The 18,981-nt window shown below is 41.6% G+C and overlaps 1 protein-coding gene across 2 annotated transcripts in view; it reads right to left on the bottom strand.

Annotated features, from left to right (window-relative positions):
• Positions 1–3,772: 3,772 nt before the first annotated feature.
• The window catches only part of ttc21b (tetratricopeptide repeat domain 21B), a 116,727-nt gene continuing 101,518 nt past the window's right edge, over positions 3,773–18,981 (bottom strand). The window contains exons 23-29 of one of the 2 annotated variants that reach the window (XM_038789719.1): positions 18,294–18,444; positions 16,879–17,040; positions 16,146–16,341; positions 13,311–13,535; positions 12,491–12,611; positions 12,309–12,376; positions 3,773–4,774 (exon numbers count right to left, since the gene is read on the bottom strand). In XM_038789719.1, the coding sequence (XP_038645647.1) occupies positions 4,697–4,774; positions 12,309–12,376; positions 12,491–12,611; positions 13,311–13,535; positions 16,146–16,341; positions 16,879–17,040; positions 18,294–18,444 (1,001 nt within the window). In that variant the 3' untranslated portion in view covers positions 3,773–4,696. The remainder of the gene's footprint in view (positions 4,775–12,308; positions 12,377–12,490; positions 12,612–13,310; positions 13,536–16,145; positions 16,342–16,878; positions 17,041–18,293; positions 18,445–18,981) is intronic. The other variant, XM_038789720.1, reaches the window with a different exon arrangement.

The raw sequence follows: 18,981 nt of genomic DNA, 5'->3' as shown, positions 1-18,981 counted from the left end.
GGTCCAATTTTCCAAAGTACGGTCAGGGGATGGATCAGTAGGTGCCTTGATTTTTGTGCAGCAGTTGTTAAGGATGATGGGGACCCTGGTGCGACAGGAGATGTGTTGGTGGAATTTTGAATTATGCTCGAGGTTGGCCTGGTTGAAATCCTCAGCCACGATGAACAAGGCCTCCGGGTATTCTGTTTCATTGTTATTTATAGCGGTGTTCATTCATCAAGCACCTTCTTCACATACCCTGATCAGGGTGCCGAATCTGAATAAAGACGCAGATATCTCGCTAGATTTGCATGCATATGCTGTGAAAGCTGAAATTAAAGATGTCTTGAAGATTGATCTTGTATGTTTTGGATCCCACAAATGTGAGCAATTAAGAAACAAGATACCTTATTATTGCTATGGAAGGAGATTGTGGAAGTTGGCCTGACATCACACAGGTATTAATTGAATGTCTACGCTGTTTTTGGCTGTACCAAGGTGGGTTGTTTTTAAAGGGAAAAAAGTCCTGAGACCCGATGTCCTATATTCTGATATTCTAACCCAATTACATCCAGGGTATTTATGGATTGAACGTACCAGATACCATACCAGAGAGACAGCTTACTAGCCAGGAATCAACAGAGATGTTGAGAAAGTGGTGACATCCTGTGAGACATAATCAACCTAATCAACAGAACCATTAATTTAGCATGAAATACCTCCACATCCAGGGGCGAAGATCGGCATTGATTTATTGCACATTTAAGATATTTTTCTGATTACGAATTTCTTCACATTTCCAATCATTAAGCAGTCTCACAAGACAATGCTGGGATATGATCAATGCTCTGTTCAGCTTATTTGGCGTGCAAGAAATTATCTCCAATAACAAGCTGCCATATGCTGGCAATCTATTTCAAGACGTGTGCTAGCTGGGGAGTCAGTTACGTGGCATTATCGCCACTTTATCCAATGTCAAATTATATGGTTGAACACACAATTCATACCATCAAATCATTAATTTTAAAGTATAGGCAGGCAATGCAAGATATTAATGTTGCAATCCACCTCCAAACTACTGCTTTGAATATGTGGGCAAAGTTGATATTTGAGAGGCTAGTAAGAACTACCCTGCCCAGTCATCATCTTTCTAAGTTTTCAACAGTAAGAGATGCATGTTTTCCAAACAATGGAAGATGGGAAGGCACGTTGGAACAGTGGTTAGCACTTCTGCCTCGCAGTGCCAGGGACTCACGTTCAATTCCGGACTTGGGTGACTGTGCAGTTGCATGTTCTCCCTGTGTCTGTTTCCCCTCTGGTTTACTCCCACAGTCCATGTGCAGGTTAGATGAATTGCCATGCTAAATCACCCTTTATGTCCCAAAGGTCAGGCCATATTGCCAGTATATGGTGGAGTGTGGGCCTAGTTGGGGTGCATTTTCCAAGGGTTGGTGCAGTCAATGGGCTGAATGACGTCCTTTTGCCTCGTAGAGATTCCAAGATTTTTCTATGAAAATACCATCATATGACAGTAGGTCAGAGTTCTAAATCATTCGTTGGGAATTAGTATCATGCAGAGGTTGCTGGGATATGCACCCAGACCAGACCAGATTGTACGGGTAACCTAAATCAATTCAGAGATTAATATGCCTGTTGTAGGCACATAGACACATAGAAGATAGGAGCTGGAGGAGGCCTTTTGGCCCTTCGAGCCTGCTCCGCCATTTATCACCATCATGGCTGATCATCCAACTCAATAGCCTAATCCACCTTTCTCCCCATAGCCTTTGATCCCATTCTTCCCAAGTCCTATATCTAGCCGCTTCTTGAATATATTCAATGTTTTAGCATCAACTACTTGCTGTGGTAATGAATTCCACAGGCTCACCACTCGTTGTGTGAAGAAATGTTTCCTCATCTCTGTCCGAAATGGTTTACCCTGAATCCTCAGGCTGTGACCCCTGGTTTTGGGCACACCCATCATTGGGAACATCTTCCCTGCACCTACCGTGTAGTCCTGTTAGAATTTTATAAGTCTCTATGAGATCTCACTACATTCTTCTGAACTCCAGCGAGAACATTCCTAACCTTGTCAATCTCTCCTCATATGACAGTCCCGCCATCCCTGGAATCAGTCTGGTAAACCTTCGCTGCACTCCCTCAAGAGCAAGAACATCCTTCCTCAGAAAAGGAGACCTAAACTGCACACAATATTCTAGGTGTAGCCTCACCAAGGCCCTGTATAATTGCAGCAACACATTCCTGCTTCTGTACTCGAAACCTCTCGCAATGAAGGCCAACATACCATTAGCCTTCTTACCGCCTGCTGCACCTTAACCATTTGCTGCACAAGGACACCCGGGTCCCACTGCACACTCCCCTCTCCCAATTTACAACCATTCAGGTAGCAATCTGTCTTCCTGTTTTTGCTTCCAAAGTGAATAACCTCACACTTATCCAAATTATACTGCATCTGCCACTGATTTGCCCACTCGCTCATCCTGCAGGATCCCTGCATCCTCGTCACAGTTCACCATCCCACCCAACTTGGTATCATCTGCAAACTTTGAGATGCTACATTTTGTTCTCTCATCCAAATCATTAATATATATTGTTAATAGCTGGGGTCCCAGCACCGATCCCTGTGGCACTCCACTAGTTACTGCCTGCCAATTTGAAAAGGACCCATTAATTCCTACTCTTTGCTTCCTCTCTGCCAACCAGTTTTCTATCCACCTCAATATATTTCCCCCAATCCCATGCGCTTTAATTTTTCACAATAATCTCTTATGCGGGACTTTGTCAAACGCCTTCTGAAAGTCCAAATATACCACATTGCCTGTCTCCCCCTTGTCAACTGTACTGATTACATCTTCAAAGAATTCCAACAGATTTGTCAAGCTTGATTTCCCCTTCATAAATCCATGCTGACTCGGACTGATCCTGCCACTGCTTTCTAAATGTTCTGCCATAAAGATCTTGATAATGGATTCAAGAATTTTCCCCACTACCGATGTTACGCTTACTGGTCTATATTTCCCTGCTTTCCCTCTACCCGCCTTTTTGAATATTGGAGTGACATGAGAAACCCTCAAAATGTGCAGGGACTGTTCCAGAATCTACTGAATGCCGGAAGATGACCAACAATGCATCCACTATTTCCTGAGCCACCTCCTTAAGCACTCTGGGATGCAGATTCTCAGAACCTGGGGATTTATCCGCCTTCAATCCCACCAATTTTCCCAGCACCATTTCTCTACTAATGTTGATCTCCCTTAGCACACTGGGCTAAATAGCTGGCTTTTAAAGCAGACCAAGGCAGGCCAGCAGCACGGTTCAATTCCCGTACCAGCCTCCCCGAACAGGCGCCGGAATGTGGCAACTAGGGGCTTTTCACAGTAACTTAATTGAAGCCTACTTGTGACAACAAGCAATTTTCATTTTCATTTCATTCATTCTCCAACATTTCTGGTATCTGATTTGAGTCCTCTTCTGTGAAGACAGAACCAAAGTATGTATACAATTGTCCCTTATTATGCATTCCCCTGTTTCTGTCTGTAGGGGGCCTACATGGACAAGGTCAAAGATGATAACGCGGGCAGGTAAAGATGGCAGATTTCCTTCCCAAAATATTACTCACCCAGGTGACGTTTTATGACAGTCAACACCAGTTTCATGGGTTCTTTGATAATGTGACTAGCTTTCAGCTCCCATGGTGAGATTTAAACCTCTGTCCCACAGAATTAGTCTCGTCCTCGAAACAGTAATATTGTATTTTGTAACACAACAAAAATTTTAAATTCATATATGCCTTTTTATTGATATTTGCTCTGAAATAAGATAGTTATTGAGATTGCAGTATTTCTTCTTTCTTTCAAGGAAACAACCACACAAGTAGAACAGATTAATTACTGAAATTATTTTTAGTCCATTAAATACAGATATTTATCAACTAATGTGTAATACTATAAAAAATCCTGAACAAGAATGCAAACAAATGAGATAGAAAAGTGAAAGCTTTAAAAAAATCTAGCACTATTTTAAAAGTGGAAACTATGTGACAATCTTTAGACTGTTCTTAGCAACTAATTTAACTAAGTTGCGTGCACTGGGGAAAAAAGTCAAAGTTTTACAGCTTCATAGAAATATAAAACATCCATTTTAGCTTCCCTTCTTGTCTTTAAAATGCCTTCACAGATACAGTGATTCATTGCATGCAGACAGATCACTTTTTAGTTTCAGTCATTCAGAATAGACCGACTCCTTCCCCAAAAGCTAAGATAACGAACACCAACACCACATACATCTCAAATTATTTGTACTCAAAATTTCTAATGTGTACTTAAAAACACATGGTCAAGTGGGACTGCAAATTCTCAGGCTTGAAAAACCCTTTGAGGGAATCATCTAAAATGAATGATTTTGCATTACATCATTGACAGTACTAGGGAAGTTATGGCAGAAAATTAAAGATTATACATGTACAATTTTATATGTACAGGACTCGTAATTTAAAAAGAAATAACATTACTGTAAAAACAATGAAACACTATTACAGTATTTTGTACATAAATTGCTGAGTAAGCATACAAAAGTCATATCTAACTAATTATACATTAGAACTTACTGTACATAATGTAAGATTGGCATCTCAAACTATTTATATATATATATCTTCAAAAATCTTCTAAAGCAAAAAGCTAGCATCATATGACAATTAAGAGCGCAGAGCTGCTCGAGCTTTATCAAGAATATCTTTCCTCATTTTTGGATAATTGGGATGTGCTCCTAATACCTGCAAAAGGAAAACAAGACATCTTACCAGTTTGAATATTTTAAGTATTTACACAATATTAAAATTACTGTATCTTGCGGCTTCTAGTTTTCGTGACTTGATAACACTTCAAAAGTATTGGAGAACAGCAACACTTAATATGCAACAGTATAATGCTTGCTACTGGTTTCATTACGGAATGTACTAAATATAGCATTTGTAACCATTATTTTCAATTTGCAACACTAATTTCCTATTTACTCCTCCCACACTTGTTTTTTTTAAAAATAATTTTTATTCAAATTTTCACATTTTCACAAAAAAGAAAACAAAAACAGAAAATTCGAAGAACAAAAAAAAACAGACCCCCCCCCCCCCCCGTAAATACAAAAGAGAAACAATAAATCAACGCCCGCCATTGGCAAAAAACAGTATTCAACTCAAAACAAAAACAAAGAGACAACCCCCCTCCCCCCGGTTGCTGCTGCTGCTGACCTTTTGTTTTTACCGTTCTGCCAGGAGATCTAGGAATGGTTGCCATCTCCTGAAAAACCCCTGCACTGACTCCCTTAGGACAAATTTCACCCTCTCCAATTTAATAAACCCCGCCATATCGTTCACCCAGGCCTCCACGCTTGGGGGCCTCGCATCCTTCCACTGAAGAAGAATCCTCCACCGGGCTACTAGGGACGCAAAGGCCAGAACACCGGCCTCTTTCGCCTCCTGCACTTCCGGCTCCACCGCAACCCCAAATATTGCGAGTCCCCAGCCTGGATTGACCCTGGATCCTACCACCCTCGATACCGTCCTTGCTACACCCTTCCAAAATTCCCCCAGCGCTGGGCATGCCCAGAACATGTGGACATGGTTTGCTGGGCTCCCTGAGCACCTAATACACCTGTCCTCGGTCCCAAAAAACCGGCTCATCCTTGTCCCGGTCATATGAGCCCTATGCAGTACCTTAAACTGTATGAGGCTAAGCCTCGCACATGAAGAGGAGGAGTTCACCCTTTCCAGGGCATCCGCCCACGTCCCCTCCTCAATCTCCTCACCCAGCTCCTCCTCCCATTTATCTTTCACTCCCATTTATCTTTCATAATCCTCCCACACTTGTAACACTAAAGAGTCATCCACTTACCCTACAAATTAATTTTTCCTATTACTAAGGCAGGTAATTTTTGAAATTTGTCTAAAATTTTAACTTCTTTCCTTCTTGGTGCATAACTTTTTTTGCAGTTGCAATTTTTATTTAAGTTTGTAGTCTCACTCAACAGAATACAATGATGTGACCTACTGTGTTTATTTTTAATTCCCAGCGCTGCTCCAAAGAGTCCCTACTTCTTCCCAACCATTGACATGTGCTGTTCACTCTGTTCTTCAAGCCCCATTAATATACTACATATTGGGGAACTCCTGATGTGTTTCGATCAATCAGTCCTCCTTGCTCACCTCTTTAGGCCCCAAATTCACTGTCGCTAAGTCAAAATTCTGGAATTCTCTCCCTAACATCACTGTGGGTGTACCTACACCTTGGGGACTGCAATGGTATTCTATGATTCCAGGATTACTTGCCGTTGACTTATTCTGGTAGCCACAGTATTAATATGGCTAGTCCAGTTCAGTTTCTGATCAATGGTAACGCCCAGGATGTTGATTGTGGGGGATTCAGCGACGGTAATGCCATTGAATGTCAAGGGTGATGGTTAGATCCTCTCTTGCAGGAGATGGTCATTGCCGAGCACTTGTGCAGTGCAAATGTAACTTACCACTTGTCAGCCCAATCCTGGATATTGTCCAGATCTTGCTGCATTTGGACATGGACTGTTTAATTATCTGAGGAGTCATGAATGGTGCTAAACATTGTGCAGTCATCTGCGAACATCCCCATTTCTGACCTTATGATGGAACAGAGGTCATTGATGAAGCAGGCTGAAGATGGTCGGGCCTAGGACACTACCCTGAAGAACTCCTGCAGTGATGTCCTGGAGCTGAGATGACTGACCTCCAACCACCACAACCATCTTCCTTTGTGCCAGGTATGACTCCAACCAGCCGAGAATTTTCCCCCTTATTCCCATTGACTTCAGTTTTGTTAGGGCGCCTTAATGCCATACTCAGTCAAATGCTGCCTTGATGTCAAGGGCAGTCACTCTCACCTCATCTCTGGCATTCAGCTATTTTGTCCATGTTTGAACCAAGGCTGTAAAGAGATCAGGAGCAGAGTGATCCTGGCGGAACCCAAACTGAGCATCGAATGAGCAGGTTATTGCTGAGTGTCACTTGATAGCACTGTTGATGACTCCTTCCATCATATTGTAGATAATGGAGAGCAGACTGAAAGAGCGGTAATTGACTGGGTTGAATTTGTCCTGTTTCTTCTGTACAAGAAGCACCTACAATTTTCCACATTGCTGGGTAGGTCCCAGTGTTGTCACTTTGATGGAACAGCTTGGCTAGTAGTGCGACAACTTCTGGAGCACAATTCTTCAGTACTATTGCCGGAATATTTTCAGGGCCCAAAACCCTTTCAATATCCAGAGCCTTTTCTTAATATCACTTGGAGTGAATCGTATTGGTTGAAGACCGACATCTGTGATGCTGGAGACCTTCAGAGGAGACCGAAATGTATCAATCACTCGGCACTTCTGACTGAAGATTGTTACAAATGCTTCAGCCTCATCTTTTGCACAGATGAGGTTTGCTCCTCCAGCATTAAGGATGGAGATACTTATGGAACCTCCTCCTCCAGTGAGTTGTTTAATTGTCCACCACCATTTACGACTGGATGTGGTAGTACTCCAGAGCTTAGATCATAGAATATACAGTGCAGAAGGAGGCTATTTGGCCCATCGAGTCTGCACCGGCTCTTGGAAAGAGCACCCTACCCAAGGTCAACACCTCCGCCCTATCCCCATAACCCAGTAACCCCACCCAACACTAAGGGCAATTTTGGACACTAAGGGCAATTTATCATGGCCAATCCACCTAACCAGCACATCTTTGTGACTGTGGGACGAAACCGGAGCACCCGGAGAAAACCCACGCACACACGGGGAGGATGTGCAGACTCCGCACAGACAGTGACCCAAGCCGGAATCGAACCTGGGACCCTGGAGCTGTGAAGCGATTGTGCTATCCACAATGCTACCGTGCTGCCCTTAACTAAAAGATCTGATGCGTTTGTTGTGGAATCGCTTCACTCTGTCTATTACTTTTTGCTTATGCTGTTTGGCACACAAGTAGTCCGTTGTAGCTTCATCAGGTTGACACCTAATTTTTATGTATGCCTGGTGTGGCTCGTGGCAGGCTCTCCTGCACTCTTCATTGAACCAAGGTTGATCCCCTGGCTTGGTAGTAATGGTAGAGTGGGGGATATGCCTGGTCATGAGGTTGCAGATTGTGATGGAGTACAATTCTGCTGCTGCCTATAGCCCACAGCACCTCGTAGATGCCCAGTCTTGAGTTGAATGAAATGAAAAATCGCTTATTGTCACGAGTAGACTTCAATGAAGGGACTGTGAAAAGCCCCTAGTCGCCACATTCCGGCGCCTGTCCGGGGAGGCTGGTACGGGAATCGAACCGTGCTGCTGGCCTGCTTGGTCTGCTTTAAAAGCCAGCGATTTAGCCCAGTGAGCTAAACCAGCCCCTTGCGAGAGTTGCGAGATTTGTTCGAAATCTATCCCATTTAGCAAGGTGGTAGTACCACACAATATGGAGTGTATCCTCAATGTGAATGCCTGTATGTGGTAATCAGCAGGAGCTATCCTTGCCCATATTTAACCTGAAACCATGAGAATTCATGAGGCCAGGGTCGATGCTGAGGGCTCCCAGGGCGACCTCCTCCCAACTGTATACCACTGTGCCGCCACCTCTGTTGGGTCTGTCTTGTTGGTGAGATAGGACATACCCAGGATCGGAGATAATAGTATCTGGCACATTGTCTGTAAGGTATGATTATGTCAGGCTGTTGCTTGACTAGTCTGTGAGGCAGCTCTCCCAGCATTGACACAAACTCCCAGATGTTAGTAAGGAGGACTTTGCAGGGTCTACAGGACTGGTTTTGCCGTTATCGTTTCCAGTGCCTGGGTCGATGCCGGGTGGGCTGCCCGGTTTCATTTCTTTTTTGTGTTTTTGTAGCGGTTGAATACAACCGAGTAGTTTGCTGGGTCATTTCAGAGGGAAATAAGAGTCAACCACATTGCTGTGGGTCACATGTAGGCCAGGTAAGCATGGTAGATTTCCTTCTCTAAAGGACATTAGTGAAACAGATGGGTTTTTACGATAATCAACAATGTTTGCATGGTCTTAAACTTTTGAGTTTAAATTTCACCACCTGTTGTGGCGGGATTTGAACCCAGATCCCCAGATCATTATCCTTGGTCTCTAGATTACTCATCCAGAGCATGCTCTGGGGACTTTGGTTCGAACCTCACCATGAGATAGTGAGATTTGAATTCAATAACAATCTGGAGTTAAAAGTCCAATGATGACCATGAAATCATTGTTGATTGTCACAAAACTTGGAGGCATTTGCTTGTTTCGAACTGTAATAACTTTAACTGATGGGGGAAAAAAATGGAAAAATGACAAAGCCTAGTGACTTACTGGAAATCACATGACCGAGACAAACTAAGTTTTGAACTTATTGTTATTTTGGTGGGACTAAGCTGAGAAGGAAAGCTATCCTAACTGACTCTCTGCCTTATCTGAAATTCAATGTGTGGTTAGCAACCTGTAGTCTGAGTGTACCTTGACTGCATTTGGACACCTGCAAAGCCGAGACAAAAATAATTGATCCTGCTCTATGTATTCCTCCACGCCAAAGCCCTGTTGCTGAGAATCTCCAGACATCTACTGGGATCATCACACAAGAGAGCTCCAGATGAATGCTGTTGAACCGTACAAACTTTATCCTTTTCTTATAAAGTTTCTAACCACCCATCTCTGCAGTGACTACAGGAATGTCCTTTGTTTGTCTATGTGTGTCCCTGCGTGTGTATGCTGAAAACGTTTTAAGAAGAGATAGAATACAATTATCTGTTAACAAGACTTTACAACTTGTTAAAGGGGTTTGTTTTATAATAAATCAATCATTCTGGGTTTATTGAAAGAAGCCTGGTTAAAGTCTGCTTTATTCTGGGTATCAATAGTGAAGGTAAATATTAGGCCATTTTGAGGAGTAAATTAAACCGTTGAACTAATGGCACAACCTGTGGAGTAGTGGGGTTAGCACAACTGCGTACTCCTCCCATACTGGACATAACAGTAAGAACCTCCTGCCACCTTCTACAATGACTGATCAATAAAATAGCACTGATATTTAAAATCTAGTTGCCCAGTTCACAGTCTCGATTACCAGCGGTCATATTCCGTTTGACAGCAAACAGAAATCTCATTCTGCCATAAATCGTTTTTTCCTTAGTTTTATTACAGCTGTGATTGTAAGAAATTCAAACCTTAATCTATTTAGCTTTCAGTATTACTAACCTAAGCAACGAGAGGTAAAGACTTACATTTGTACAGGATCATGTCACATCTCTCCAAAATCTTAATGCTTTACAAACAATGAATGTCTTTATTGCTTTCAGAGTAAATGGTTTTGTTTTCTTTGCGTTGCCAGAAAGCATAATAAAGGTACTTAATGTGGTGTTGCAATGTATGCAATTTAATTCAATACAAATTTGATAAGTTTCTATATATGAGATTCAAGTTATGATAATACCGTTAAGAACTAATCTGGTAAGATATTTATAACAACAGATATTCTATACAAATTAATGATAAAGAACAATAACCATGTTTAAGTCAGAATTATTTTACACTATATTGACGATAGAAAAGAATTGGTAATGAACCTTAGATTTCTAGATTGGCAATCACATTCATGAATCTCATCTTTAGGAATAGGGAAAAGGGACTCATCAGTGGCTAATGTAATAACTAATTTCAAAAAGGCAGCAGAGGTAACCCCGGTAATCACAGGCTAGTAGCTTATCATTTTTGGGCAGCACGGTGGCACAATGGTTAGCACTGATGCATCATGGCGCTGAGGACCCAGGTTCGCTCCAGGCCCCGGGTCACTATCAGTGTGGAGTTTGCACATTCTCCCGTGTCTGTGTGGGTCTCACCCCTACTACCCAAAGATGTGCAGGGTAGATGGATTGGCCACACTAAATTGCCCCTCAATTGGAAAAAAAATAATTGGGTACTCTAATTTTTTTTTTTAAAAAGCTGATCATTTTTAAAATTGGAAATGACTAGCCAGATAAGCTGAAAATAACTGGAGGCAGACAACATGGATTTATGAAACGCAGAACATGTTCGGGAAATCTGAGAGCTCTTTGAGGTGACATAGATGTGATGTGGTACATATGTAATTGCAGAAAACTTTCAACAAGGTGCTACACATTTGAGAAGGTTAAGGAGTATGAAATTATTGTATGCGCAGCAAACTGGATTAAAAATTGGTTACGGGAAAGAAACAGGAAGTTAACGTTAAGAACAATTTCTCAGATTGTTTGCAAGTATGTAGGTGGTCCCATAGGGCTTCTGTTCACTGCTCATAATGACTTGGATATTTCATAGACTTCATAGACTTTACAATGCAGAAGGAGGACATTCGGCCCATCGAGTCTGCACTGGCTCTCTGAAAGAGCACCCGACCCAAGCCCACACCTCCACCCTATCCCCATAACCCAGTAACCCCACGTAACACTAAGGGCAATTTTGGACACTAAGGGCAATTTAGCATGGCCAATCCACCTAACCTGCACGTCTTTGGACTGTGGGAGGAAACCGGAGCACCCGGAGGAAACCCACGCAGACACGGGGAGAACGTGCAGACTCCGCACAGACAGTGACCCAAGCCGGGAATCGAACCTGGGACCCTGGAGCTGTGAAGCAATTGTGCTAACCACTATGCTACCGTGCTGCCCCCTAATAGCCAGTATTACAGTAGGAGGCACAGTAAATCATCAAGGACCAAAGGGGGCTGCAAGGAGACATTAATATGAGTAGAATGAGCAAGATGTGACACATGGAATTCAGTTTTATACATTTTTCTCAATTCTGATGAAAGATCAGCAACCTGAAACATTAATCCTGTTGCTCTCTCCACAGATGCTGCCAGATTTGCAGAGTATTTCCAGCATCTTCTGCTGTATTTCAGATTTACAGCATCTACAGTATTTTGCTTTTGTACAGATCATAGGGTGATTTGATATAGGTGTTTACGAAGGAATGGGACATGGTACATGGTACATAGCAACAGATGTGATTGACACATCTAGGAGCACATAGATATGAGAGATTAGGACAGAAAGCAGGCTAAATGTGTGTGTTGTATAGAGAGTTGTGACGTTATGGAATTCACCACTAAAACTTGATTGAAGCAGAGAACATGTCAACATTTAAGAATAAGTTAGATAAGGGGGTTCAGGGCTACAGGGATTACGACTACTGCTTGTGTAAAAGATAAACCCTCATATTGTCTGATTGTAACTGGTTTGACTAATATTCTGAAAGCAAGGTCTAAGGCTGAATTTAAAAATATTACCTTATGACAAATGTCAATAGCATCAACATATCGTTTTGCCTTCAAATAGTTAAAAGCCAGCTTGTACCCTGTAAAGTGAAAAGTGTTATCAATTTTCTGAGCCAGTAGGTATTGCACATCTTTACATTTAAGAATTTATGATAATATCTGTTCATGGCATGTGCCAAAAATGATGATGTTACCTATTGTTGGATTTGTCTGGTTGCAATACTTCCAAGCCATTTCATAATTAATGGCTGCATCCCTATAAGATTGTTCTTTCTCCATAATGTATCCCATATATTCATAAGCCTTGCAACAGGACTAAGAAAACAAACATCTGTTAATAGATTCAGAGACATAAGGAAGAGCATGAACCAACGACCAGGCTTGCAATGTTTCAACTACCATTTATAGAAGTAACCTTGTTTTTTTGACACGAAGTAAATGAGCACGGTGCATCTTTAGAAATCATCTTGTGTGTGTGGATGAGGAGTGGGTGCTTGTTGCTATTACATTTTTGGTATTGTTTAAAATAAAATTTATCTTTTCTTTTGATTTAAACTTACCAGAATTTATTTAAAAGTCACATAATTCAAGGGGTTAAAATACTCCTTCTCAAAGTACATTGTGTTGCACTTAGTGGAGAGTTGGGAAATTATCCCACACCATTTTTCTGTCCGTAACAGCATACTCACCACATGTGTGGTGAAGTAGACGGATTGGATTGTTAGCCTGTTATGAGCCTGGCTGATTTTCATTGGTTCCACTGATTTCAGGCAGTTCCACTGATTTCAGGCGGTTTCTATAACAGACACTGCCAGATTCTTATTCATGCAGTAAAGACAAAAATTTCCTCCAGTGCCGTTTTTCAGTTCTGCCAGTTATGTTCATCTCATACAAACTACATTTCACTGCATTGTGTTTTTAAAAAGTACTGTAAACACAAACTGTAATGCATGTCTAAGTCCATTATCAATTTTGAAGTGGATCACAATACAAGAATCATTAACTTTTTTTTACCTTATTGTGCCGTAGACAGCGTTTAAGTAATTCAACTGCCATATCAAATTTTCCGGACTGAATGTAAACATCAGCTAGAAGCAACCAACTCTTTTCCAACTCCTCTGCATCAATTGCATTCCAGTTTAATTTTGCAATGCGTTTTAGCTGATTTCTTGCTCGGGGTGTCTGTTTTAAAATCATGTAAGCTGTGGCCATTCCAAAGAGTGCAGGAATGTGGTCCTTCTGCATTAATACCAAGAATAGGTGTACAAGGTTATTAATTCATACAATACAATGCAGTTCTCCTACAGATGCCTTTAAAATAATTTTCTGCAGACTTACATAGGGTTGAAAGCACTCAGATAAATGAACTTTGATCGTGATGAATCTGCAACTGAGTTCAATTTTCTACATTTTTATTTCCTCAGTATTATATTGCAGAATTTGCTCCCTTGGACATTGGAAAATATTTTCCAGAGAATTCAAAAAAACTTAAGGCAGATGGCTGTGGGCTTTCAAGTGCAAGTTACTACAATCTTTAAGAGTGGGAGAAATGCATCAAATAAATAGTGCACGTAGATTCAGAAAAAGAAAGTCCTGCTGGATCAAAATCCTGAGAAAATGACAACCCAATTACACTGCAGAATAACCTATGAGATAGTCTTCCAAAAAGCATTTTACAAAGTTTTATATAGGTATTATTTAAGCTCAAAGCTTTGCGGAAATCAAGGTAATCATGAAAGTATAAAGAAATTGTCTGATAGGTGGATAACAACGGGAAGGAACACAAGAACAGGAATAAACCATTTAACCTCTCGAGTTTATTCCATCATTCAATGAGACCCTGGCAGATGTGGGACCCGTGACCTCCATATACCTGTCTTTGCCCTGTATTCTTCAAGAGCAAGTGTGATGTTATCCATCTTGGTCCAAAAAAGGATAGCTTTCTAAATGGGAAGAGGTAAGTACAGTGGAAGACCAAAGAGACTTTGGGGTTCAGGTGCATAGATCCTTAAAATGCCACGAATAAGTGCATACAATACGTAATCAAAAAAGCTAATTGAATGCTAGCCTTTATATCTAGAGGATTGGAGTATGAAGACACAGAAGCTATGCTGCAGCTAAACAAAACCATGGTTAGACCCCACTTGGAGTACTGTGAGCAGTTCTGGGAAGTACACCATAGGAAGGATATACTGTAGTGGCCATGGACGGAGTTCAACGTAGGTTTGCATAAATAATACCGGTATTACAGGGGTTGTGTTACAAAGAGAAATGACACATTTTAGGCCTGTTTCCGCTAAAATCTAGAAGGTTAAGGAGTGATCTGATCGAAGTCTTTACAGGGTAGATAAAGATAAATTATTTTCTCTTATTGGAGATTCTAAAACTAGGAGGCATGATCTAAAAATTAGGGCCAGACATTCAGGAGAGATGTTAGGAAGAACCTCTTCACTCAAAGGGTGGTAGGTTTGGAACTCTCTTCCACAAACAGCAATTGAAGCTACAACAGTTGTTAATTTTAAATCTGAGATAGATAGGTTTTTGGTGTTTAGCGACGATATTAAGGGTTATGGGCCAAAGGCAGATATATGGAGTTAGGTCACAGATCAGCCATGATTTCATTGAATGGCAGGACAGGCTCAAGGGGCTGAATGGTTTACTCCTGTTCCTATGTTTCTATGAGCTTTGGTTAACAAAAACATATCAATCTCAGATTTCAAATTAAGAATTGCTATTTGCAGGACCACTCTCCACATTTCTACATTCTACCACTTCACAGCTGCTAACAAGAGGCCCATTAAACTCTCACTATGGCCTTAAATATTTTCCTTAGTTCTACCCATAAAGTATCGACTGCTTGGTTGAAGTTATTTTATCCTTCTACCAATGTCAGGGTAGAGGTAAGCATCGAGTATGATATCCTGGGGCTTGGTGTTTAGATTAAACAATTTGATGACAATAATATATAATATAATCTTTATTAGTGTCACAAGTAAGCTTACATTAATGCTGCAATGAAGTTATTGCAAAAAACCCTAGTCACCACACTCTGGCGCCTGTTCGGGTACACTGAGGGAGAATTCAGAATGTCCAATTCACCTAACAGCATGTCTTTCGGGACTTGTGGGAGGAAACCGGAGCACCCAGAGGAAATCCACGCAGACATGGGGAGAATGTGCCACTATGCTACCGTGCTGCCCCTTAAATAATTTCAAAAACAATGAATTCAGTTGAGCTGAAAAGCCCAAAGTTTTCACCCTTTGGGTAGTAATGGAGGTGGGCAAGCACAGAATTTCACACCGCAACCACCATGCCAGTGTCCGGCATGACCCAGCACCCGAGCTAGAACGTTTCTGATGAAAGTTCATGGGCCTGAAACATTCATTCTGTTTCTCTTCACAGATACTGCCCTAGATTCTCCAGCATTTTCTGTTCCTACTCTCCACAACTCAGGCCTGGCCACCAGCAGTAAAAGGTCAAAACCTGACTGACAATGACGATGCAAGCTTCATTATCATATATTAAAATGGAAGCGGGCTTCTGGGGTCAGATTGGGTGCCCACACACATTTCTGCTTCAGTTAAAGGTGGGTTTGGGGAAAGAGGCAGATTTTGCTGACTTTAACCCACTAATTTTCTTCAGTGAAAATCCCCCTGAATGTTGATGATTTGAGCCATGTAAATTAAGTTTAAGAGTGAAGTCCTTCATACATAATGTGATCAATACACAGAATGGACATTCAGAACAGTAACAGAGGCAAAAACCCTGAAATCATTTCAAAATAATGAATTCAGTTGAGCCGAAAAGCCTTTCCCATGCAAATTATCTTGTGATTTACAGAAGGCTAACCTCAGCTGTTGCTATTTCAGTGAATACACCAAGAGCTCGTTCTACATTTGCTTTATGCTTTGTTGCCATGAGGCAGCAGCTTTCCATTATGCGTAACTGAACATGGCCTTGAATAGTCTGAGGTTTTAGCTCTTTCAGGAGTTTCTCTGCTGTCATCACAGCCAACTGCTCTGACTCTTGCTTTTCAGTTGAGTTTCTATCGACAAAAGAAACATGTTTGAAAAAACACCCACAGTTCCTTATTTGATCAGTACAGGCCAAGTATTAGCCTTTCCTATGGCAAAATTATACTGAATTCAGATACAAATATAAGATAGTTTTACACGTAATTAAAACTATTGTGCAAAGTATCCAAACATAGTGAATCCTGATAAATTACACTGGTAGGCCAGTAACCTGCCAGCAGACAAGCTACCAGTGGCTTGGCACTCAAAATCCCATGCAGCAAAAAGAACATAGACAGTGCAAGAAAAAGATGAGTAAAATTACTATATTTTTTCCCACAAGCCTAACCTTCACTGGGAAAAATGTAATTCATTCTGTTGAAGATTTGTCTTAGGACAGGAATAACCATGATAAAACAATACATTTGATACAAAAATTGACAGATTATAAAGAATTAAAAGTGATGATAAAGTAAAATTGAATAGGCAATTTAGAGGAAATAAAAATTTAGTTTTATCCCTATCACGTCAATACACAAGACAAATATTTAGTAGCAATATGCTCTCACCGCACATCTCCATCCAGGTTCTCAAATACTTCACCACCTACAGTATCATTATCTGGATTCATGCAGATCTCGATCATGTTATAAATTGCATTTTGCCCCCAGTCACTGTCCTTGCGAGCCTTATTGAAGTGTCGGAGTGCATCATTTGGTTCCCCAGTGTACCTAGAGAACGTACAGCATAGCAAGTATCACATCTTCGGTACTTGTGTTACAAAACTTATGTACTTTCCTGGTTCCACAAATAGAACATCAATGACTTGCGAGACGTACTGAATTGGAAATTATGAGACATCACAAAGGTCCACTGTCGACCACTGAGCCAGCGGTGAAGGTGCTCAAGACCACAGTGTCTGGCAGGGCATGGCTAACTGTACTTAGAGGTCTGAGGTCTTCCCCAAGGAAGGCACAAATCTCAGTGACCATCCGCCCAGATGGGAGCAGTCACAAAGATGTGGTTAGGTGGATTGGCCATGATAAATTGCCCTTAGTGTCCAAAATTGCCCTTAGTGTTGGGTGGGGTTACTGGGTTATGGGGATAGGGTGGAGGTGTTGACCTTGGGTAGGGTGCTCTTTCCAAGAGTCGGTGCAGACTCGATGGGCCGAATGGCCTCCTTCTGCACTGTAAATTCTATGAAAACCTGCAGTACTGATCCTCTGACATGTCCAAGTAGCTTCATCTTCAGGTGTGTAGATGATGTTGAGAATCTGACCTCTGTTCCGTCCCTATCTCTCATTCCTCTCCTCATGCCAGGGGCTCTGCATCTGCTCCAGTGGATGGTGAACACGTGCTACTGAACCCTATCTCCGGCTACCTTAATCCCATGCCTTGTTATTGCCTTCTTGCAGTCAGCTGGACTCACAATGGTTACAACCCACCCCCTTCTGGCCCCACAACCCTACAGCTGACTGAGTACACAGACCATCAGTTCTGCTACCTCTGCTCATCTGATGGCACCATCATGCCCCTCTTAGCCATTCATCCATTTATGGACTTGACCAATTGCGTGAATCAACCATGAATGGCTGCCTGCTGTGTTGCCCCCTCTGTCCACCTGAACCGTTTCTGGTCCATCACATAACACATGCACCAAACACAAAAATTCCAAACTGGCTGCTTTGACAGACTGATAAGAATGTCATTAGCAAGGTCAACGGATCTAATACTCAAATCTGGCAGTTTTCAGCCTTCCTTCCTTCTGAGCATCATCGTTAGCAATAACAAAAGTGATATCAAACCAGCACGACAGATAGCAGCACAAATTGTCATACCCATCTGCTACTGCTACCCCCCCCCCCCCCCCCCCCCCCCCCCCCCCTAGACTCTCCTGGTCTTAATGTTATAAACATGTAGTAGTGTATTTATTCATAGTACTTAATTATATTTTTATAATTGTCATGATTAGAAGACCACTCACCAGAGGTACAATCCTTTGCAATAATTAAAACCAGGCTCAGAAGCTGGTCTTGAAGTGTGTTTTTCAGCCATGTCAAGGAATCTGGGAACGTCTTCCAGTTTGCCAGCTCGCCTCAACAAATCGATCAAACGTGATAATGTCATAAAATTATCTAAACAAAAAAAAACTGTATCAATGCTATCACAGTTTGAGATTTATTGCCTATTTCTCACTCAAAGGACTTGAACATTAGTGATTTTCAAATGTATTCTGAGCAAAAACTGTCCAAAATTGATAGCCCCATCAAACAAGAGATATTCAAAAGCAGGATGCTAAGTTGATTCAAACAATGGCCAATTTATTTGAAATGTTATGTTATTCTGGAAAATATAAAGAACTCCATTTATTAAAAAAAAATTAGTGTACCCAATTAATTTTTTTCCAATTAAGGGGCAATTTAGCATGGCCAATCCACCTATCCTGCACATCTTTGGGTTGTGGGGGCGAAACCCACGCAAACACGGGGAGAATGTGCAAACTCCACACGAACAGTGACCCAGAGCCGGGATCGAACCTGGGACCTCGGCGCCGTGAGGCAGCAGGGCTAACTCACTGCGCCACCGTGCTGCCCTAAAGAACTCCATTTATATCAAACTTGCTTGATTAAGGAGAATAGCTTGTAAAGCTCAGGGCACAGGTTCTAGAATGT

The sequence above is a fragment of the Scyliorhinus canicula genome, chromosome 2 (genome assembly GCF_902713615.1).
Source record: "Scyliorhinus canicula chromosome 2, sScyCan1.1, whole genome shotgun sequence".
Classification (NCBI taxonomy): Eukaryota; Metazoa; Chordata; class Chondrichthyes; order Carcharhiniformes; family Scyliorhinidae; genus Scyliorhinus; species Scyliorhinus canicula.
The sequence above is the reverse complement of the archived record's forward strand: the minus strand, read 5'-3'. Positions and strand labels throughout refer to the sequence as shown.